Source organism: Drosophila virilis, chromosome 2 (genome assembly GCF_030788295.1).
Source record: "Drosophila virilis strain 15010-1051.87 chromosome 2, Dvir_AGI_RSII-ME, whole genome shotgun sequence".
NCBI classification, from domain to species: domain Eukaryota; kingdom Metazoa; phylum Arthropoda; class Insecta; order Diptera; family Drosophilidae; genus Drosophila; species Drosophila virilis.
In genome coordinates this window covers 22568362-22593032 of record NC_091544.1, presented here as the reverse complement: position 1 = coordinate 22593032, position 24671 = coordinate 22568362, and the positions used below count along the sequence as shown (strand labels likewise).

The 24671-nt window shown below is 40.5% G+C and overlaps 2 protein-coding genes across 3 annotated transcripts; one reads left to right on the top strand and one right to left on the bottom strand.

Annotated features, from left to right (window-relative positions):
* Positions 1–181: 181 nt before the first annotated feature.
* On the bottom strand, positions 182–24671 carry Syn (synapsin). The gene is given in 10 exon segments (XM_032433011.2): positions 182–3285; positions 4583–6005; positions 6067–6234; positions 7628–7724; positions 8082–8299; positions 21733–21837; positions 21921–22064; positions 23227–23298; positions 23370–23533; positions 24021–24671. Coding segments are annotated over 10 exon segments (3087 nt in total). The 5' UTR covers positions 24373–24671; the 3' UTR covers positions 182–2941.
* Positions 10181–22247, top strand: Timp (Tissue inhibitor of metalloproteases). Of its 2 annotated transcripts, none has more exons than XM_015171871.3 (5): positions 10181–10447; positions 20570–20783; positions 20885–20970; positions 21043–21261; positions 21342–22247. In XM_015171871.3, exons 2-5 carry the CDS (start codon positions 20651–20653, stop codon positions 21534–21536), a joined length of 633 nt encoding a protein of 210 aa, XP_015027357.1. In that variant the 5' UTR covers positions 10181–10447; positions 20570–20650; the 3' UTR covers positions 21537–22247. The 2 variants fall into 2 exon arrangements, with proteins under 2 accessions (XP_015027357.1, XP_002053051.1); XM_002053015.4 differs by having other exon boundaries at positions 10182–10260.

The following is a 24671-nucleotide window of genomic DNA, read 5'->3' as shown; positions in this document are numbered from 1 at the left end:
TTTTCCTGGTGTCATTAGCCTAAAATTGGCCAGACAGTTTTCCACTTCAAGGATTCGCACCTGCAACCGGCTTACCTGTGCTATTCTCTCGCCAATGTCAAATATTTCCAGGTAAACGCACGCGAAATTGAGCGTGGAATAGTCCCAGCTTAAGTTAAGTAGCACACATTTATCTATTTATTATTATTATTTTTTTTTTGTATCAATCATCAACTCTTTTATTGTTACTTGGGTTTCTGTTGTTGCTGTATTGCCGTTGAAACAGTTGGAAAGTATTTATGGAATGAATAATGAATATAAATGAATAATGCTTTTACATATAGATTCGCAATAAATTTGTTTGTCTTTCAAATGTTATTAATGTATTTGTAGATGCTTAATGAGCACGTTTAATTCAATTCATGTAAATTTTCATTTTCAAAATTTCGATTTTCATATGCAATTACAGACAACATACAAGTACATAATATGTATATAAGTAAGCGTGTATATATGTAGATACTTCTTTACTATACTTTCACAATAATACGAGTATTTAATTTGTATATTATTTTTCAACATATGTAGTATGTATAAGAATTATGTGTGTATTTTATAATATATGTTCGTTTGTTATTTAATATTTTTGTTTGTATTTTTCGTTTATTTTTGTGTTTCTTGTGTACTCTTGTAATATTTCAGCACTGGTTTCATTCATTATGCGCTCCATGATATTATCTTATATGATATATGTATGTTAGCACGATACGTGAATGGGTAAAGCCTTTATGCATATAGGTATAACTCTGTGCCTGTGTGTGTTTACCTTTTGGTCTACATTTGTCATTGTGTAAATGAATGTTTCTAAAAACAATTGAGTATGATTTAATATGTGCCAGTTGTCGTTATATTAGGTATTTGAGTTGATTCAAATGATGATGTTGCAGTTACGAATGTTAAAATGACTAAATAATTGTTAGCTCAGAGTTATTCGTAAATGTTTTTTAAAAATGAACTAGAACCCTTTGTAAACGTTATTATTAAATTCGTAATATGTATTCCGAGAACTGTTCGCTTTTGTAAAACACTAATAAAATTTGAGAGTTTCAATGAATGGAAATCGTTCTGAATTGTAAAGCTTATATTAAAAAGGGCTTGGCTAAAAATATTAATATGTCTATCGTTTCAATTGTATATATTTTAACTAAATAATTTAACTGCTATTTCTTTTTCTATAATTTAAAATACATATTTTATTTATTTTGTTGCCTGGCTCGAGGTCTGCCAACAAAATAATTAAAACGGTCGGAAAGGTCGCCAAAAACCAACACTAAAATACATATTTCTAAAAGTTTTGAACATACAACCCAAGCTAAAAGTTGGTTTAACTATTTTCGCGATATGTAACAACAAAATCAATCTAAATATTTATCTATTGTTAAAAATAATGCTTAAACATGTGCGTAACAAAATGAATAAAACATTTACTGCTGCTAAAGCATACTCTTCAGTTAATACTGCAATAAGCTTGTTCGCATATACATATGCATTATATAACATTTTCGTTGTTGCCTTTAACATTCACGAGTTTTCAATATTATAGAAAATTTGCCTGCCTCTGTTCTTTCAATCCATTAACAATTCGGTGTCACATATATGTGTATATAGCCATATATATGTGTACTATTGCCGCGAAGCATCCTTTGAAATGTGTTCATGTTCTGCTCTCGTAATTTGTTCATTTATTTAAATGTAACATTGCTTGGTTCGCAGCTGGTATTAGGCCCTTCGGTAGTTTGTTGAATACTTTGATTTTTTTGGTTAGCCGGTTAGCCCAATATCATAGACGAATATGTTTGTATGTGTGTATAAACATTAACTACTAATATAAGTACTGTATAATAATATTTGTGGGCATATAATAAACATTTAATTTGTGTGTAATAGCCTTTGTGTATGCCGTGGTATGTAACATTTGCTCATATATAATTATTTTGAAATAAGTACATATATACGTTTGTATATATTTATATATTAATAATAACCATCGTTTGCATTATAAACATTTAGTATATTAGTTGAAGATTCTTTTTCATTTTATATTGTCTTTTATCTAAGCACACGAATCCAACGAAATTTGGATTGTGCTCTTTAGTAAGTGGTTTATGTTAAGATTCATAGTTTCATATCTCATTTTTTGCTCCTCGTTTAACAATTTAATTTGGTAATTTTGTATTATTCGAATGAATTCAATAGCAAGCTAACATGTAAGATACGCTTGCAAATATGCATATTTAGCAATATTTAATATGTCATCAAATTTTTCTCAATAGTTATTAAATTGGATGTCAATAAAGTTATTCCCAATATTTTTCTTACTCTCAAATGGAAAAGGTTTCAAAACGTTTCTCGAGTGTATATCCTCCAGCTCATGCTGCAAAACCAGTCAAGTCATCATCGAAGTTTCATATACTTATGGGCTTTACTTGCATTATTATTGTTATTTTGGTGGTTATAATTATACATTGTGTAGTGTAGTGTATTTTCATAGTCTTCTTCTTCTTTCATTTTCATATTGCAACTGAGTAGTAACTGCATACATATTTAATATATATATATATATGTTAATAAATATATATAGAGAATAACAGGAAATGGTACATATACATATATATTTATATTGTAGCATATTCAAATAACTTGTATCGATAGTGAAAACTATAGTAACTCAATGTGTATAGGTGATGCTGATGCTGATGCTAATGCTGATGCAGTTGAGTATATTTTTATGTATTTCTATGCTTATGTTCATTCCCTCATGAAACCAGGAAACTTCGGAGGCAGAAAAAAGACAGTTTTCCTATAGTTTAAGTGTAGTATGATTTATACTCTGAACGCTGCTTGTTCTGCGTATATGTGTGTGTGTGTGTGTGAGTGTATGTGTGTGTGCGCGTGTGTGGATTTATTTTAAATCCAATTCATCTTCCTCTTCAGGCTTGGGGTTCCATCGTTTACTTGTTGAGTTTATGCTGCTAATGCTACCCGAATCGCTATAATCGCTGAAGGCCGCATTCTGTATGCCCTCATAGATCTTATAGGTGGAGCTGGCTCCAACGCCGCTCGAGCTCATGCTCATGCTTTTGGCAGCGCCAAAACGATCGCTTTTATAGTTGGAGGGCGGACCACCGAAGATCATGTCCGCGTCAGAGATGGAACCGCCGGAGCGCGTGTATTTGCCATTGCCTGGACTAGAGGTTGTTGTCTTGCCGTCCCCGAATATGATGTCCAAGTCGGATTGCTTCGATGCTGTAAATACAAATACAAGTTAATAACGGCATTCACCATCAACTTCGAGATGCACATCAATTTTGCGTGGGTGCAGTTGAGAGCCAATTCTAGCGCACTTAACACTAGCACTACTTATGCCAATTGCTTACACACTGATTAACGTGATATGTATGAAAGATGTCAGAATGAGCGTTACCAAAAATGCGTCCACAAGTGATGCACATATGACAGTGAATATGAGGTATCTTAGGCAATAAAGTATAAGTCATCCAAGAGTCTCTACTCAAGCGTAGCTCGTAATGAGTGTGCATGCATAACTCAAATGAATTATGAATCATGAAATGAATCAATTTGGGGTTCAGTTAATAAAACCTACATGCATGCATACATACATACATACAAGAAGGTATGTACTTATGTATACATCTCTGTTTGGGGCCAGTCTATGTAATTGAACTTTTTTGAACTTTTGATAACTCTGCATTTGCTTTCTTTACTCTTTAGTACACACTCACACTTACATACATACGTATAGAGAACGTTTAAGATAAATTATAGATAAAAACAGAAACAGTTGCAAATACATCTATTGAATTTTGGACTACTTGAAGCGACTGCAGATAGTACTTGTTGTTGTTTTTGTAGTGTCCAGTGTGGGCGTGTCTTTGTGCGTGCCGAGAAAGCCAGAAATTAACTGAGTTTGCGGTGCGGTCTATCGAGTAGTTACTGTACGGCAGAGTTCCTGTTGGTTGTGGCATGTGTTTCGAGTTAGCTGTGTTTGTGAAGATTCGTGCGTGCAGGCAAGCGAATAGCAGCACTGGCGAGTGGCGAACTTACAAACAGTTTGCGGCGCACACGTCGTATACGTTATGTTTGGCTTACACTTCTAAAGTTGGCTATCAATGAAGAAAATCAATGAAGAATACACAGTGGCACCTAATTTTCTTTGGCTAACGCTCGATTCGCTCTCTACTTGGCTAAAGGGGTTGTTATCGATTACATTTTAATTTGGTCGCTGCTAAGCTCGCATTATATATGTAATCTCGGTATATATGTAAAAGTATGTATGTTAGTATATAAGTATGGTATGTATGTATGTGTTATGGGTTATTGTGAGAGTATTGGTTAGTTGCGTTGATATTGCTGCTGATGCTGATGCTGATGTTGATGCTGATGCTATTACTGTTACTGTTACTGATGTGAGATTTAATGACAATGGATATGAGCGTAGTTCAATATATATTTGGCAGCCTAGCAGTCTAGGTCTTGCGCAGCGTTAGGCTGACCAGCAGCACGCCCACCGCTAGATAATTACCATTGCTCTCGGAGCGGGAGTAAGAGGGCCGCGTGTACGAGGGCAGATCGCTGGGATTATTGTAGCCGGCCTGCGAGGCCAACGAATTGGAATCGTAGCCGGAGGTGTCACCAGGCAGAGCCGCTGTGGTTACAGCAGCCGGCGCACTATAAACACTGGCCGATCTTATGCCAATAGCTGTGCGCCAATCATTGTTGGAGGCCGAACTGGTGATGGCAGCGGCGCCAACGGCACCCGTGCTAATCGCTGTTATACCGCTGGCCTCTCCGGCGCCTGTGGCCGTGGCAGCTGTGTTTGTGGTGTTAGTGTCCATGCGCGTTATGGTCTCAATAGAACTGGTGCTGTCGTAGTTGCCGTAGCTGGTCTTGTCTTTGCTGAGTGAGCTGCTGAAGCTGCTGCGATAGGCGCTGGCGCTGACGCTGGAGCTGTTCGTATTCGTGTTGATGTTGGCATTGGAGCTCACATTGGGCGGCGGTGGTGGCGGCCCAGCTGGTGGTGGCGGTGATTTGATGGGGTTGCCATTCCGATTGATGCGTGACGAAATCGAAGACGAGGATATTGATGATGAAGATGAGGTTGTGTTCGAGGCAGCGCCGATGCTAGCGATGCTAACAGACTTGTGTGGCTCCTTGTCGAATGGATTGACGCGTTCCTGTGGCTCAAAGTTGGTTACTGGCTGGTAGCCGCCAGTTGTTGTTGGGTTATCCGTAGTTGTATTAACGCTATCCGAAACGCTGGCAGCAACCCTAGCGGTTGAGCTGACCGCTGTTGTTGCTGCTGCTGGCTCCTCCAGCGGTCGACTGGGCTGTGTAGAGATCACATCCATGCCGCTAGATTTGCCGCCCGAGGCGAACGAGAACTGCTTTCCCAGAAAAGAGCCGCTGAAGGCACTGCCTCCGCTGCTGGTGGGTCCAGCGCTGCTGGGCACGCTGCCCAGGCCGCTGCTGTTACTTGTCTCGCTCGCCGTTCTGCCGCGTTTCTTATTAGCGATTTCCTACATGTCACCAAAGATCCCCGCAAAAGTCTTCCTCAGGTTCTTCATGGTGTCCTCCGCGTCCTCAACGACAGAGGTCTGAGTTTGCGGAGGACGCTGTCCGACCCTGGACACCGACGAGATGCTCGATGCCTGCGACGTTTGCGAATCGCGGCGCACGCCACCCACTGTGCTGGGCACCGACGAGGAAGGCTCCTCTGGCAGCTCTGAAATGCTGCTGCGGCTGCTCAGCCGCCCAATGGAGCCCACCGCCGGAGAGGTGCGTTCCGGAATCGGCGGTGGTCCGCCCATCGGTGCTGGCCTGGGCCCGGCGGGCAGCGGCGGTGTAGGTGCCAGGTCATCAGTAGGACTCTCGGCGCGAGAAGAGACCGATGATCGTGATGGCAACTTAGCAGGTCCAGTCTGTGCCATACTGGGACGGCAGACATTCTGTATGTTGTGTACAAGCTGTAAATAAGAGCTCAAACGTTGTTCTGGTATCTAAACTCACCTGCATGCGTCCCGACACCAGATCGGCTATCTGCCTGCGATCTTCCTCCTGGCTGTCGCCAATTAGAGCGAAGGTGCTATCACAGGCACTAATAATGTACTCGCGTCCATCTTTTCCTACCACCACCGAGACGCCGCACACCTCCATGCCGCCAAACAGTTCCGATATCTGTAAATAATACGATATATAGTATGCACATATATTTACAAGTGACTGTACATAGCTCGACTGCATCAAAATCATAATCTGTTTTCGATTTCATGCACAGTTCACAGTTCTTCTTCTGTGTGGGCTGCTGTTGCAGTTGTTACTTTTTTTGCGTTTGTTATACTCTGTTTCGCAAGGTAGCGAGTATATTGGTTTTATGCGAAGTTTCACTTGTCCCCTTTCGCTATGAGAATTGCAAACATTTATATGTTTTTCATGAAAAAAACATTGAGAGAAAATTTCCTATCTCTCATAATATTTAGACTTAATGAACAGGAACACCGAATATAAAGTACTCTTATATATATATATCTATGCATAATTAAGAATTCTTTTAAAGAAGAGCTTTATATTCAAATGATTGTTCGTTTAGAAACGTTTGCACCCATAATTTAGAGACTGTGATTACGCTGGGCACAGAGTATCGCGCAGTCGGGAGATGGCAGCTGCAACGTTTTGACTGGTTGTTGTTGCAGTTGCTCTCGCCAGCTTTTGGTTTTAATTACAAACACAGTTTGTTTTGATTAGAGGTTTGTTTTGATTAGCTTAGAACTGTGGACATCAGATCTCTGATGAGGTATACGGCCACCCACCCAAAAGCTCATAACTGAACTGCCGCGCTGCTCGGCAGCTTATCTAAGCAATGTGCAAATTGCAAGAATTGCGGCTCAATTATGCGCATATGCGGATATTCTGAGTCAGCCTTGGGCGCAGCTATTTTCGAGCTGAGTTCTATGCCATTTATGGCAATGATAAAATGCCGCATTTGATGGCATTCTCATGTTTCACAGTAATTATTGCGGTACTCAGTGTACCCGTTGCATCATAACTAATTCGCGTAGTATCTAAGTGCACTCTGTTTACGCTAATGCGCTTTGCATATTCATGAATGTTCGAATTATTCGAAGCAAGCGCCGGCTCTCGATCGGCTTGTGGGGCCCAACACCGCCCAGGGTTAAAACCCACCGAAACCAAAATGTGAGCCCAAAATGTGCCGCAAATAATTCAAGTCGATTTTGCAGCTATTTTGATTGGCAACGTTTGATAAATGTGCGCTTCGCTCTGGGCTGCCTTTCACATACATGCTCACAAATGCAGCCTAAGCGTAATTTTTTGCTCTATAAATGGGCATCTCAGCTTTCTGATCAGGCCGCCAAAACATAGAAGACTGCATATATCTATTGGCTAAACAATAAAATGCTGAAGAAGAGTATGTAGTAGAGTAGAATAGCAACATCATTTAAAATGATTTTGCTTTGCTGTTAGTGTATTGAAAGTTCGTAGCGTTCGAATTGGTTTGCATCTGATATTTGACTTACTGTTTCAAGTCAGCCAGCCGAATTGTGAGACTTACCTCATCCACCCAGGTTTTGTACTTCTCGGTTAAAGTGATTTGCTCGAGCATGGCGGAGCCTTGATTGGTCTTCCAATTTCCAGTGATGGATTTGCGCCTGTAACAGAGAGCGGCAAGCATGAAAACATAATAAATTAGTCGAAAAAGCGTAGATAATGTGCAGAGGCAGACGATTTGCATTGGGGTTACTTTGAACTCGCGGTCGAATTTCGTGAACCCAGACAATGAACTGCACTTGGTAGATAATTGCCAATTGGGCTGCATTTAGGTTCCTTTTGTTTGCTGACAGTTGCAGCTAGGCCCAAGGTCAATTGCCAGGCAGCGGCATATGCACTCGACCTTATACCCATCAAGTCAGACGTCGCCATCTACATTGATATCAAGTCTTTCAGCTTTTAGCGTTGCGTTGCCGGTGCCTGTCTGCGGCTTGTGGTCTGGACATGTGGTCACTTACATAAATGCCTTGTAGTTGTTGCCAATCTTTTGAATGTGCACGCTGAACTTGGCATCGATGTAGGGCTCGATGGTGCAATAACAATGCGAATCGTTTCCAGCGCCGCTAACAAGTCCGGCGGCATCTTGCAACGCGCTCTGATTCTCCAGACGGGCTGTGGCCACTCCGCCATGGCAATGTCCAGCCTTCAGTACGCTGGGGAACTTGGTGAATTGGAACTGCAGTGATGAAAAGCAGCAAGGTCTAAAGTTAAGACTTATTGGAAATATGTGTATATGGAATAAAGTATATTGATGATACTTTGTTTGTTGTTGGTTTTTCTTTCATTTGCTGAGCAAATTTGTTGGAAGAGCGCCAAAATCGGGTTGCGGGTCGTTATTTTTGCTCGACTTCCGATTTTTATTTTTTTCTTATTGAATTAGTATATTATAGTATATACGATATTAAACGTGTGGGTGGAAATGTTGTTGAATGTGCGCCAAGTTTTTTGGCTCAAAATGCAACTTTCCACGAATTTGTTTGATTTTTATCGTGAAATATTTTCTAATTGAATACTTGTTAGTCAAGATCGATATTAATAAAACAATAGAGAATAATGCGTAGTTTATTAAACTATTTTTATATTCATTTTTAAATTTAATTTCAAACTCTTGCATATCTTTTATTTATTCATATCTATTTATAATAATTTCCAAGTTCGTTAACATATTTTTAATATTTTCTAATAGGCGCTGAAACATCGCCGAGCTTATTACACATATATATATTCGGTTCACAGCCATTCCCATCCCCATCCCCATCCCCAGATCCAACCCCAATATTTATCTCACAAATAGCACATAAATCATGTACAAGCAACTGCACACATTTTAAATTTATTGAAAGCACCAAAGAAAATATCAACAAACCATAACAAATGATGACGCAGACAGAAAAATTGTCGCAATTGGCGCGAGGCACAGGAAAACGCTCAATGAATATCAATGACAAAGTCGAGCGGATGGCCGTTCTAATGGAGCACTGTACAAATTGTGGTCACACCCCCGCATAGCTGGCATTCCTGGAAGCTGGCAGCAGCTACAACAACGCGTAGTACCTCAAGTGGCTACTTGTCTGGAGGTCTTCTGGTTATATCAGCGCACTTAAAATATGCACTGTGACGCATCCACTGAAAGATACATACATATATGTATGCGTGTCAGCTGGCTGCTGGCTGCTGGCATCTACCTAGCAGCTCCCACATATTCTCGTATATGCAGATTACGCTCGCAGATCAGCTTGTAGTTGTAGTTGTAGGCGTAGCATGAAGCATGGCCATGCCCATGCCCATGCCCTGCACGTGTGCGCGCCACATGGCCAGCCGCTTGGACCGGTCATGTAAGTGGATGTGAGTGTGGACCTGGAAGTAAGTCATAGCTATGGGGCTGGACTATAGTATAACTAAATTATTGCCTGATCTGCTGTCTGAGATGCGCCATTTCTTTGCCATGCTGTGGCATCTGTGGCGCCAAATATGTTTGCCGCCGCGCCGAGAGCATAAACTGTGTGCCCGCACTCGCAATTAATAAAGCTGCCAAGGTAAAATAATGCGCAGAAATATGCAATTGAGCAAGCCGCTGGCCCCTGCTAACTGCAAGTCCCTCGTCTCTCGCCCCTCGTCAGTCGCTCTCACTTGTAATGAATTTATGACGCTTTTGATCGGCCGGCGAAGACGGAGATGGCGACGACGAAAGGCTCTCAAATCAGGCAGTGGCAATGGTAGCCACTTGAGTGGTGCATTGTGCGGGTGCACAAACGACTCAAGCAGCCGAATTAGCTCAAACTTATTGAGCTGCATGCTCCCTATTAAATTATTGACGCTTTTGATCGGCCGGCGACGGCGAAAAACCTCTCAAACCCGGCAGTGGCAGCGGCAGTAGTAGCCCCTTGAGTGATACATTGTGCGGGTGCACAAACGACTCAAGCAGGCGAAAAAGCTCAAACTCGATGAGCAGCATGCTCGCTCTTTAACTGTAACGATCGCTGGCTCTCTCCCGCCACGAACCGAGTGGCTGGCTTGCTTCGGCTATGAAAGCACTTGAAACGGTTGAGTTCACCATTCAGTGCAGAATAGCAGGCGCAACGAAGTAGAACGCACGAAGACGACGACGGAAACGGCAACGGCGCGGCAAAAATTATTGTGAGAAAAATAATTAAATGAAAATTCAACAATTTAAATCCGAATGTGAACAGTGAACAAATTAAGAAAAAGACCCCCTCGTGGCTTAAAAGTGTTAACTAAACAGTTTTGATGCTTAACAATTAACAAGTTGCAAAATAAATTATTTTGTTAAACTCGCTTTCTTTGCAGTCAGCTGAAAAGTCAGGTATTATTAATAATTATTTTATTTTCTTTTTTACTTAAAGACATTAGGCATATTAAAATTAAAGAAATACTCAAGCAAGCAAGCAAGAAACGCGCGCGTTTTGATTGCGTTTTTCAAACGCGCTCTGCTCTGAAAAGTGTGGCAGACGTCGAACTCGCAGTTGCAGCATCGTTGACACAGCGACACAGTTTTCCACACTCACGCACACATATGTAGCTGCATTTCTTTCTATTTATTTGTGCTCGAACATATTTGCGTTTATTTTTAATTTGTTTTTATTTCATTCTTCTTCTCGTTTGCCCGCTTTGCCTTCGCCGCGACGCATTTATTTTATAAATTTTGTGCTCAACTTTGAGTTTTCTTAATAGTTTTTAATGTCGCCAATTTGTAAACAAACTGCAGCCATAAAATATACAAATATTTCAGTGTTGTGCAATTTGGCATCATAAATCCGTTTAATATACATATACATATATAAACCTTAGCAGCTATGTGTATTTGTACGCATATGTGTAAAGCTTTTCCAACACGCTAAAAAAATGTCAAGGGAAGCTGTGCGAGGCGTTTTCATATTACGCATACGTCATGTGTCTCGCTTTTGGCATTGGCCATTTAACGACTTTAGGCCTAAAATAAGTAACACGAAACGTTTAAATTCCTCGAATTCAGTGTCGCTCTTTGCTAATTTATGCAACACTGACAACAAAATGTTTTTGCATAAACATGTGTCTGTCGGCCGCAAATGCATTTTAAATATATTTCTTTTATTTTTATCAATCCTGAGTTTTTGCAATGCTCTTGTAAGTTGCCTTTACTTGAGTTTAATTTTGCTTTCGTTGGGCACACGAATAAAGTCGCTTATGCCTTAGTCAGCTTCTTAATATTTTGCTATACTTTGTATTTATTCTTGGAATTGTATTCATGTAGCTCGCCCGATTTTTATATATTGTGCCAATATAAGTATACACATCTGTTGACTTATATTTACATTTTTTCGGCGAAAGCGATTTTCTTAAGCGGCAGCTGTCTTGTTTTGTTTTTTTCACCACAAAACTTGGGATTTAGGCCATATTGAATTTAATTTGCCCATTTGTATTGGCACGTTTCCGTGTAAAATGTACAGGAAAATATAACTAGCAATGACATTCCATAAGGTCAAACGAATTTCCGACTAACCAAAATCAAATCAATTAAAGGACTATGTCAGTGTAGTTAGAGACTTTAACAAAATATAACAAGAAGCTGAGTCTTGCCAAAATCGGGTTAAATTAAATTATATTCTATTGGAATTGTTCGGAATGGAAAAAGTTAGATTTTTAGTTCTTTGAGCAGAGGATGACTAACGCGCTTGTGTGTGACAAAATTTCCCGCCATTGTCATTGTTCATAAGGAGATACATTTTTTAGAAAGTGTTTTCACAAATTTTTGTTATTCATTAAAAGATGGATACATATATCATATAAATGTACATATACAGAGAGACAGAAAATTGGGCACGAAAATATGAAAATGTGAAATTAAATGAAATGGCAGAAATATTTGATATACTTGTCTGTGTTATTTAAGAACTCATTCATCAACCGAATAAGAATATTTAATGTAAAATGTTTTCACTGATATTTTTAAGATACATACAAAATTGACTACAACTACAACAACAAAATTCTACTGGAATAAATAGAATATTTTGATATCTTTAAAAAATATTGAAATGCCGGAACTTAGGCTTAAATATGTATTATGTACTTTAGATTTAAACTCAAAAAGAACTGATGCGCAGAGTTAATTATTATTTTATTATTTTTATTACTGAGTCAGTTGTTGCAATGTTTATCAAGCTTTTAACACGCCGGCCACAATTCTTCTGCACATCGTTCAGTGTCAATTTTTGGACACTGCACTCAGGTTCGAAAAGTCAGTAAAGTGTTTAAGGCATTTCGCCTTATACAGAGAATGATTGTTTATTATTTTACACTTGTTTGACTTTTGGCACAAGTCTGCGCCGTTGGCGACACACCCACAGCCATTTTCGGGATTATCTGTCAGACATTCGGGTGGGTGTTGTTGGTATTGCCGGGGAGGGGGGGGAACAAGCAGGCGACCACCAGAAATCCATTAATAATTTTCTTGTGCGGCTTTGCAATTAAATATTATTGTACAATTAAAACGAAATGCTAAAGACAGCGCAACAAAGACAACCATACAATTTATAAAGTTCGTTCGTGTAAATTTCAGACTTGCGAAATTTATTGACAATGATTTTTGTTTTTTCTGTCTCTCTGTCTGTCTCTGCTGCTGAAATTGGGTATGGATATGGTTATGGGATGGGGATGGGGATGGGAATGGGTCTACACGGTCTGTTTGGTTTCTGTGTGGGCCAAAGGCGCGCAAATTGACGTCGCCAGTGTTTGTCAATTTGCCTGATTGTCTGTCAGTTTTTAAATTTATTAAACAAGATCTGTCAAAGCGAAAATTTACGAATGAATATGGAATTTGTATTTTAACATTCACGCAGAGCAGAGCGAGTATAAAGACACTTCAATAACTCAAATGATAATTTGATGCATTCTTTAAGAATTTCCAAAGGCTGATTAATTGTCATAAATGCTTTAGCTTCAGTTGCCAAAAATTAAAAAAAAATTACTAAAAACGATGCCGTAAGCTTCAATTATTTTGATTTTATAGAATTTCGAATAGTTTAATTAAACTATGCAAGACAAATTTATCTATTGCCCAAACATATTAACTAATGAGATTTGCTGCAATTGCAACTTTTATGCACAAATAATCGAAGAGATATTTAAATTAAAAGTAGACCAGTTTTTTTTCTGAATCTTCGTAAAGTTATGATGAATGTATATATTATTTATTAATGTTTATTTCTTGTCATTAATATTATTTTCTTGTCTGTTATCAAAGTCTTCGAAATTCCGACATGAATATGTGCCGATGTCACGACACACTGCCTTCCATTGTTGTCTGTGCTTTGATTTCATTGTAGCAAATATATAAAATTACCAGCAATATACATGTGTGCATATATGCACACATTAATATCAAGAAGAAAACAATTGTTTTGGGTCCCAACATAAAGATATGTATATTTTTTTTATGACTTGCGAGGCAAACTTATGAATGCCCCAGGCAAAGCCATCCAAGCATCCAAAGGGTCAAGTTTTATTTGTTCTTGGTGAACATTAGCAATTTTAATTGAATTCCTTGTTACGCATCCTGGCAAGCCTCGGGGTGCTGCGTTTTGTTTACATTCCCAAGCCGCCGGCTCGAAATAATTTGTGTCATAATCAGCGAACGAAACATTTTGATTTTTCGAAACAACAACAGTGCAAATATGTTGAATATTGAATATTAAATGGGGAACGTCGAACGTGACGAACGCCGACACTTTAAAAACTGTGGCAATTTCGCATTTTGTTTATTTACCTACCCGAAACAGACGAGCGTATTGAGTGGCCATATATGAGAAATGCGTAAGATTTATTTTCGGCATTATGATGCCAGCATGCAAGTCACTGCAGGCTCGCTCGTATGTGGAGAATCGTTGTGTGCATAGAGAACGTATGTATCCATATAAGGAGCAACTGCGTTCACATTCACTTGAAGTTAATGATCCATTCAGCCTGAAGCAGCCAAATTGTTTCTGTACCGATGCGAGCCCGATATTTCAATATATATTTGCCAAGCAGCTTTAAGGGTTTCGACCCAAGCCGAAACGAACCATAAACGAATATGGTTTAAAAGGATACAATATTATGTGCAAATATATGCAACAACAAAAGTGAGCTAGAGACTTGATTCTCCTATACTAAACGCAGGATGAGCTCAGATTTCATTTTATCGATTGATTTTTTAAGCTAAGCTCAGAAACTAGAAGAGCTAAGCCACCAAATTAAGCATTTATCGAACGAATAGAATATTGCGCTTAGTTTCTATATTTGGAGTCTTCATATTTCTATATGTATATTAAGTACGTTATGATATTTTCTATAGTTTAGAAATGTATGCAACCATCTGTCTTGAAAGAAATCAAGAAACAGCATTTAGTAAGTATAAGCTTCCAAGTAAGAAGCTCTAGGCGGCAGTTTTTGTGTAAACCTTATTGGAAATGATTCTAATCTTCAGCTAGTAAACATTTGGCAAGCCAGGGCTTGTACCCAATCGAGGCTGCACATATGTGCAAAACCAAGTTCATGAATCGAAGTTAAGGCTAGAGAGTTGGTTCGAAAATCAATTTTTTTGGGCGCATGCAGTTGTGGTCAAACATAAGTGTAACGATTTATTAACCGGTACATGACTGGGTTTCGACAGCGATTTTCAAATAAATGCCAGTTGCGAGCGCTTTGTACTGGCGCCGCCTTGTCAAGATCACGTCACGCTAGAATGGAGCCGTCAAGCTTGGATGCAGTTGCAGTTGCAGCTGCTACTGCTGTCGTTGTTGCTGTTGTTGCTGTTGGTAATGCGTCAGTCGAAGTCAGAATTCAATTAGCAAACGAGGACTGACATTAACATGTCTTATCAGTTAGCCATTTATACTAACTAACAGGTGTCTGTCTGTCTATCTGTCTATTCGAATGCCTGAAGTCAATCGCGAGAGTAAAACGTTTATGTATTTGGCAATCACACGATTCGTAGCAGCAACCACATTTGCATGTCAAAGTTCAGCTGAGAAACGGCTTGACAATGAACATTAATCAAAGTAAACATATTTTGCTTGGCCAGTCAGGGCCATGGTTTCGGGCTCGGGCATCATTGATCATGCTGATTATGGCGTTGTCGATCGTGACTTTGATATTTTCCATTAATTTTCTTTCATTGTGCTCATGCGGCAAGCGGAAAAGCCGCCACAGACAAAAAGGTCGCCAGTGGGCAAAGAAAGTTTCGAGCTTGTTATAGAGATCGCCAAAAAACACCGAAACAGATAAAAAAAAAAAATAGTAGGAGCTTTTAGTTTTGGCGTGCAAACTGCGTTGCATTTTGCTTATCAGCTGTGGCAATACAAATATTTGATTTGGTAAATGGAAAGCAAACACTTTGCGGGGTAAATGCAAATGCTACAAATTGCATTTAATCAAAAGATACAAAATGCCGATAAGGCTTCATTTTTAGTGCGAAAAGTGGCTGCAGTCATGGACATATTAATAAAGCCCTGATATAAGCTGGCACACTATCAACCCATATACATATATACTATTTGCATCATATTCCGACTTAAATGTGGCATGTGACACAAAGGAATTCAAATTTATTACATTTTTCATTTAGACATGTATTTGTGCATTCATCATGTTGCTCAGGCCTATATCAATCAAACCTCAATATAACTTCTTATGAAATTACTTACTCAGTTAAGTGATTCATTTCAAAATTGTTAAAATTTCCATTTTATAAGAAACATATTTCAATCAGTTTTTATAGACTAACTAATAATGTTTTTTATTATATGCAAAATATAGTTTTTTAGAGTGCAGAAATCATTTTGCGGAGGAGTCATTTACTAAAGAAATTTTTTACGATTAAGATACAAATTCGTTGTACCGACCGATATATATATTTATATATATAAGTATATGCCTTTATTTATACATCTGCCCGGCCCCAAAAACGAATTGTTTAGAAAGTCAATCAGCAATAAAAGTCAAACAATTGCGAATTGTCACAAAGCGCAAAGCCGAAAAGTAAATGACCGCTGAGGCAAAAACAGCAACAAAAATAAATATAAATAAAAACAAGCAAGAATGCTCTAGTCGGGAGTGCCTGACTAGGGGTTACCTGAACCTTCACCAAACCCAAATTCAGCTATAAAATGAAGGATTCTTTACCCTGTAAATACTATTTTAACAGCTACATTTCTATATTTCGATTTCTATCTGGTCAAGTTGTCGATTTTCGGAATAAGAAACTCTTACGGCGCGGGCATTGGAAGGACCTAGGTCTTATATATTCGGAGATCAACGCGTTGCCAGTATGCCCTTTTGCCCATGTTTAATTGGTGTAGGGTATAAAAACGAACGTCAAGACAAAACAAATTAAATATTTCGGGCTTTTTATTTCCCTCGATTGTGATTCGATTTTATGTGCATTGATTTGTGAGGCGCGAAAAATAGTGTTGTCTGGCATAAAGACCACAATGTCGGAACTATTTAGTTGCCCCGAGCTCGTGTTGCATGCCGCCATCAAGCGGGAGAGGTCGAGTGATTGTGTGCCGCAAATGGCGCAACATGTCAATATTTTGTATGCCATGCATTATGCAGGCATTAGCGGCGTTTTATGACTCAATTAAGTGGCCATAAAACAAAGTTGTGCAGCTCTATTTACAGAGCAGTTTAATGGCCTGCTACCGAGCCGACCAGCCAGCCGATAACCAGAAGCCCACTAATTATGCGGCTTTTCTCTGGAAGCCGCTTGGCGCGGCATCCAAGTCCGGCCAAAGCCAAAAACCAAAAGCCCAATCGCAACGCTTGAAGTCGGTTTGCGGCGATGTTTTTTTTTTTTTTTTGCCTTTCTTTTAGCCCTGTGCAGTCCTTTTTGCTGTTTACCTTTTTGATTTTTTCAGTCTTTTCAATGCCCAGTTTCAGTCACCCAGTTACCCAGTTACTCATTTACCTGGAAAGCCGCTGTCTGGGCAAGTGTTAATAATCTTTGTAAATAATTACACAACTAAAATATGTGGCTCTGTTATACGATTGTGAAGGGTATCATGACACCTTCGTTTTCATAGTATATAAAGTCGATTTAACCATGTCCTTCTGTGCGTCTCTCTGTTTATCCGTTGGAGCTGCCATATTCAGCCTTTTCTTCAGCCTTTCTGATTTCGGTAGCAAGTAGTATATTTAAATCGGATCGGACTATTATATCATATAGTTATGGACTCTAGAATCGATCAAAGTTGAGCTTTTGCGTGGAAAAGCGTTCTGCTTTTCAATATATACGCCGCAAACTCAGTAGTTACGAGCTTCCTACTGTCTTCCCAATATCTGCAAAACTGTAATCCCTTTGTCTACAAGGGTATAAATTAAACTGCAAAACAGAACCTGCTGCGCCGCACTGTCACGCTGTTTGTGCTTGCGGGTATTACAAGTATTTAAATAAACATGCATTTGTATATCTAAGAGTATAAGTCCTTTCCTAAAAAATTGAATTATTGCATATGATAAGCATTAAATTCCCACAATATGATAAGTTGATGCAGCTGGCAGTCAAAATATTACCGTATTATGATAAAATAAAACAAGTCTACAATGAGAGTATATTATACAATTTTATATTTAATTATTTCTTGGAAATGCATTTAAATAAATAACTGCTAATCGCTTTCGTTTCGTTTCTGGAATTACACTCTCTTAACTGTTACTCGAATCTTGAGTTAAAACAAGTTGCACAACATCACAAGCAAAAAAAAAAGTATTTGGCTCAAATAGCGTTAGTTAATATTAAAATGGTTATATGAAAGAAAGAAATATTAAGCCAAACAAATTTAATTTAAGATTTAGAAAAAGTGGCTGCAATCCAAAATGCAAATTGTTGATTGAGCGAACTAACGAACCTAAGAGGAAACTTTTCTTATTTTCGCCAAAATGTGACGCATCTGGAATCTTTGAAAAATTTCACATTTAGTGCGCGCTTATCGTAATAAGAAATACTAAACACATAAAAGTCCGCGTCTGAATATGCCACATACCACCATATTTGGTATGCACCCATCATTGGGTTACTTTCAGCTTTTCCATCAGTTGCTTAGTACAAACTTAACGACAGTACGCATAAGGTATTATAAAGTATAAATATATGTTCACCAATTCTCGTGTATCTGCATTCTCAAGATGTCAGTATCTTATCTCGATTTTGATTGCAATCGTTTATCTCCCCATCTACCCCATGACACCAATCTGATATATGTCATATGAGCACCAGTTGCTTTAGTTGGGGCACTTTCTTTCACAGAATATGATGCTCTTCCCGCGCCCCTTTGTTTGCAGCTGTTGTTGGACTCGTTTAAATGGGCTTAGGGCAAAGTGGAAATCAATGCTAATTAAAGTCATGTCCATATTTGACTATACACATGCATGCATGTGTGCATGTGTGCATGTGTGTTTCGAAACTTTTGTTGGCGGCCCGCATAGCAAAGTGACAGTCAGATGCTGAAGCCGACTGCCGACTGTTTCAGTGTCAAATGTCAACTTCCATGCTGATGACGATAGGACAACAACAGCAATGTCAGCAACAACAGCAACAACAAGTGTGGCAATTAGACGACTCTCAAAGTGACGTCAAAGCAACAGCCCATAAGTGTTTATTCATATACAATTAAGTGTGTATGCATGTGCCTCTCTCTGTGTGTGTGTGTGTGTGTGCAGTGGTGCTATGATATATAACATTTAATTGACACATGTATAGCTTGTCAACAAAACACCGCTGCCACTGGCATCGATAGTCCACCTCAGTCCTCACCCGTATTACCACCCACCCCATCCCATGAGCACTAGCTTTGGCGTTGACATGCCGCCAACGCCTGCTGGCTGCTGTCCCCCGACTGCTCGTTGGGGCCAACTTTAAAATATGCCTGCGTGATATATGGGTACGCTAATTGTGGCTGCTGATGGCGATGGGTGGGAGCTGCTATCGTGGAAAACTAAACGAATGGAAATCGTGCGAATTTGCAGCGAGTGTAAAAAGTTGTTTCTTGTTTTCTATTGGTTTTCCAGTTGATTTAGTTGCTAAACGCTGTTCACGTTACGAATGTGTGCGTGCCAGTTTTGTGTTCGCTTGTTTGTTGTTGTCTTGTTGGCTGTTTGTTAAACAAATCCACGCCGTTAATTGCCAGCCAAAGTGTCAAATCCAGACCGACAAGACACAACAGCCCAACAAAACAAAACCAAAGAAAACAAATGTGCATTGAAGCCAGGCAAACTGAAAGGAAACTTTCCTCATGAAGAATTCCATGAACATAAAGATATTACGACACAGATCTAGATTTGACAAGCTTCTACTCCAGCAGCGCTCTTCAGTTGGCCCATTAGGGCCGAGGCGTCTGCTCGTCTAGCTGCCACTTTGGACTGCCACTTAATAAATAGTTTGATGCATTATTCTTGCTTGGATTCAATCAATAAGGCAATCGACTGTGCATCCCCTCTTTACTGCCGGCTCCGTCGTCGTCTTTCTCCCTGCTCAGTTGTTTTTCTAGTGGCTTTTCCGCAAAATGCTTTTAATTCAATTTTATTTCAATTTAATTGCCATATTGCCGCTGCCGCTGCCGCTGCTGCTGTTGCTGTTGCTGGTGCCGCCTTTGCTTTTGCCTTTGCCTGGCATAGCCATTGCATATGTTGTCTATATGGGCCTGCCTATCTCTGTCGATCAGTTCGACACGATGACTGGGACCTGGAAATGGGATTGCGACTGCGACTGCAAATGCGAGTTCGACTGACTGGACTGATTATTTTGCCCCGCTCTCGATATTATACAATATTTTTGCGTTGATATATATGCATGGCAGCAGCTTTTCAATGGATTTCGATTTCTTTGGCTCAAGTTTTCTATGAATTTCCCGTAAACAATACTAAATGGAATGGCTGGCATGAATTACTTTCTGGCAATTGAACTACTTTTCGAATTGTTTTCCAATGCGATTTATGCGTACAGCTCATGCAGGGGCATCCGAATTGATAGCACAACACGAGAATAACATTAAATTGAATTCGAATGACCATTAAAATATATGCGAGTTGTTCAAATAGATAATAAAGCAGCTTTTGTTATATACACTTTATAAAGTGGCTGCTAAAGTAAATGTAATCCACAACAAACAATGCGAACACAGCAACCTCTTGCCCACTTGATAATGATGCGTGCCACAGGCGAGACGCATTGACAGTATTAATTACTTGGACACTGGGGCGTATGCGTAATATGTGACACTTGACAGCGCCTTGATGGATGCATGATTGGGTGATGGGTGGCAGCACGTTTAACAGATAAGCCTATAGCATAAGTAAGGCAGAGTTAATGCAGCGCTGACAAGTGACCTTCAGCAGTGGCTTTGGGTTACCGCAAGCAGTAAATCGTCATACAAATAAAATGCAATCATATACATTTCCCTTTGCCTTACAGCACCGCGCACATTTTGTTATTGGTTTCGGATAGTTAGCAAGGCGACACACACGGATTGGAGCTGCCCAGCTTGACGCCGCCATGGAATTAACAAAGCCTTTGAGTTTATTGGCGCTCGCACTGTTCGCAGTGCTGGCATTTTATGGAAGCTCCGCAGATGCCTGTATGTGCATGCCCTCGCATCCACAGACGCATTACTGCACTGCTGATTATGGTGAGTAGAAATGGGAAGCAATGGGGTGTTAAGTGCTATGTGTAAAGGATGCTCACATATCCTTGGAGAATTCTATTAAAATGCCAGCATTTCCTTGACAGTTGTGCAGCTGCGCGTTCTGCGCAAGTCGAATTCCATCGAGCCGGGCAAAACCACCTTCAAGGTGCACATAAAGCGCACCTATAAGGTAAGCACTCGGCACTCGTGGCACTGCCCCTATATCATTCCTCTACAGCCGAATCGTTTCTCTTTTGCCTAGGCCACACCGGAGGCCCGCAGAATGCTGCGTGACGGTCGTCTGTCCACGCCCAATAATGACGCGATGTGCGGCATTCAGCTGGACATTGGCAAGGTGTACATTATAGCTGGACGCATGCCTCAGCTAAATCTGTGCAGCTACTACAAGGAATACACTAAGATGACAATCAGCGAGCGCCACGGCTTCAGTGGCGCCTACGGCTTGGCCTGCAACTGCACGGTAAGTGTGCTCCAGCCAGCATGTGCCCCAATCAAAATAGCTGCCAGCTAAAATCGAATCCTTGCCATTTACTCGCACAGATCACCCCATGCTTTGGCATGCAGTGCCTGCGACAGCGGGAGTACGCCGACGGCTGCAAGTGGTCGCCGTACGGCAAGTGCGAGCGGGACTACTCTGCCTGCGTGCCCCACAACATCAAATCGCCGATGGGCGATATTCAGCGCTGTCGCTGGCGACGTACGCAGCTCTACAAAAAGTGCCTAAGCTATCCGTAGAATATGCAAAAGGCGGCCGGAGTGCCTTCTGTTATGCTACAGTTTTTATTTAAATTTTATATTTGAGTTTTGTGTAGAGCTTTAATTTGTACGTTATGCTTAATGTGTTATTTATTAATGGACGGCTTTTAGATGTGACCACGATTCAATGTAGCTACTTAATTAGTAATTAGCTCTTAATGTTTAATACACTTACCAAATCACGCGGATTCGGGAAGAATGTTTGCTCGATCAACGGAAAGCCGTCGCGTCCCAGGCGACGCTGCAGCTGCAGCAGATGCGAGAACACCCATGGCTTGTCCTGTCCAATAACAATAACAAAGATGCCAAATGATTGCAACATTAACACCCACAACAGGCACTCGGAAAGAGCTCTCAACTCACCTGAAACTGGTAGATGGAATGCAACGAGTTGATGCTGGGCACTCCGCCGTATTTGAGACCCAATATTGTTGATCGGTAATCGCTGGAGCCGTCACGCGGCGGCTGACGGATCAATACGAAATCCGGGCGAAAAGAGCGGGCCACCTGTTTTTGTTTTGTTTTTTTTTTTTTTTTTTTATTTTTGTTTTGGTGTGTGATATTCCAAAGTTACATTAGAAACCAATATGAAAAGCAGAATATAATTTTGTAATTTTAGTTGACTCTTAACTAATTAGATGCAAAATGACAAAATAAATACGAAAAACAGCCGTTTATCTCGCACTCCCAGCATTACTTGCGCACATTTAATAACAGTGGCTCAGGCCAGAATTCAATGTACAATCAACTTATATGCTGCTCCGTAATTATATATGACAGACAGCTCAGCCGCAAGATGCAGACGTGTTCATTTTACACACACACACATTTACGTAATGCATACACTTCTGCCGCACGTAACTATCGGATAATTTTATCACGTACCTTGTGCTATGCAACAATCAAGGAATTGGCGATTTAAACGTTTCACAGCATACTTTCAGGCGGGGCCAAGAAATAACTGTGGTGAAAATGCATGCAACAGTGTCTTGGATACTCTGTCTATCGGATACAATTTCGGATAATTTTGTCTCAATACAAACCATAGATAAGGTTCATAACTTGAATAGAATTAGAGTGTTTGTCAAATATAACTTGAGAAAACAGAATTTTCAATTTTAAAGTACTGCATCTGCCCACAGCAGTCTGTTATACGTAGCTACTACTGACTGCCAATCATTTTTAAGGTACTAGTTTGATGTAAGATAGCTGCGCAGCTCATTAGACTAAAAATTATTTTAGTACCCACTTCTACTGTGAACGACTGTCCTGCTTGAAGTGCTTAAGCTGCAAGTGCTTTGATTACTGGCCCGAGTGCAACCATAACTAAAGAGTTGTGGGATTATTTAATCACCACTATGCACACACGGACACAAGTGATGTGGAATGCTGGAAAAGTGTTGATAAACGTAGTGCTTGAGAATCCTTTGGACTGCACGTAAATTGAATGCGTGGCCCGGTCGGAGCCTTTGCTTGGCGACGGCAGCAAAGCACTTAAGCCACTCCAATGCGAATTAAGTTGAAATGTTAGGGCAATAAAAGCAAAAATAGCTGAACTGCAAATAAACAGACAACTAACAGCAGAAGGGACCAGACAGGGGCTATTGCCTGTGCGCAATGCACTAATTAAGAACAAACATGAAACGACCAAGAATAGGGAAAAACTCACCCGGGTGCCGCTGCGATAGGCGGCCATTGTAACAACCGGTCCGGTATCGGCGCTGGAGACCACGGTTATGTCCTGCGGATGCACAGTAGATAATAGAAAAAGGGCTCACAATTGTTTCAGTGTTCTGTGTGACGCAAGCTTACTCGGAACTCTGCCTGCTCGACGCGTATATCGAAATCGCCATGCAAACGTTTGCCGCGGAAGTATTTCGACCAGTCCGTGTTCTGATCATCCAGCACCAGCAGCGTGAAGTATCTGTCCTTGTTAAAGGTGGGCGCACGCTGGGTGGCACTCTGAACCGCAGCTCCTGCGTGTGGTAAAAGTTAATTGCGATAAGCAAATAATTTAATTTAAGTTTCATTCCCAGGTTCAACTTTGCAGCAGTTGTCCGGGCAACTCTGAAATTCGTTTTCTCTATAATTTCGCAAAGCGAACCCATCTAAATGTTGACTATAACTGAAATTGTTTTCATCTTTGATTTGGCAAATTGTAATAAATATCTAATATTTTAATTAAGAAATAACACCTCAGCGCTGAAAATTAAAAAATTAATTACATTTTAATTGATTTTCGTGAATTCTATTGAAAGCCATAGAAATCCATTTAAATTGTTAATTGATATTGTTTAGATAAAATACAAATAATTGACATTGAGAATTATTTGGAATTGAAAAAGCGAAATTACGAACTGTATGATGTCGATAACATGAAGATTATATGATACACGGAGTTCGATTAAATTGCACCCGAGTATTTGCGTAGGAATTCATGAATTGTATTAAGCCATAACATACCCAATATGGAAGCGCCCTGATCACGCGCTGCGCCTGTTAAACTCTGCACCCGCTGCAAGAGACTCTCTCGCGACTTGGCTGGGCTGGTGGGCGCGCTTACGCCTCGCGGGGGCGCTGGAGCCGCCGAAGCCGGTGCCTTGCCAGCGCCGAAGCTTAGCGACAGCTCCGGAGCTGCGCCGGCAGGCTGCGGCGGCAATTGGCCCGGTGCCGGCGGTGGCGGCATGCTCGGCGGACCGCCGGCAACATACGGCTTAGTTGGCTGGTCCTGTATAGGACGCGCAGCCGGCGGCAAGCTATTGGGATCAACATCATCGACCTCGGAAGACAAGTCTCCCGAGCTGAATCTGCACATGTTGCGTGGATGTGGATTAGATGTTTGTGTTGGGTGTGTGGTGTGGTTGTTGCGTGGGTTTGTTGTGGTTTTCGCCAGGGCGTTTCAAATGCGAACCGTGGAACAAGTAGACAAGTGAAAGGTGCAGCGCATTTATGTGAGAGAGCAAAAGAAATAGAGGAAGAGAGAGAGAGAGAGAGAGAGAGAGAGAGAAAAGCGCACCATTTGCGGGGGGGAGAGAAAATAGACAAACATATGAAATCTCAAATTAGTCTCGTCCTGAACTGAAGCCCCCTCCCCGCTAAGGAAGGGGGCGTTTC

Bases quoted from the DNA above. Each gene is read 5' to 3' on its own strand.
- Timp (XM_015171871.3), top strand. From the start codon at position 20,651: ATGGAATTAACAAAGCCTTTGAGTTTATTGGCGCTCGCACTGTTCGCA. The intron at 20,971-21,042 runs GTAAGCACTCGG...TCTTTTGCCTAG, and splicing joins ACATAAAGCGCACCTATAAG to GCCACACCGGAGGCCCGCAG. The intron at 21,262-21,341 runs GTAAGTGTGCTC...TTACTCGCACAG, and splicing joins GCTTGGCCTGCAACTGCACG to ATCACCCCATGCTTTGGCAT.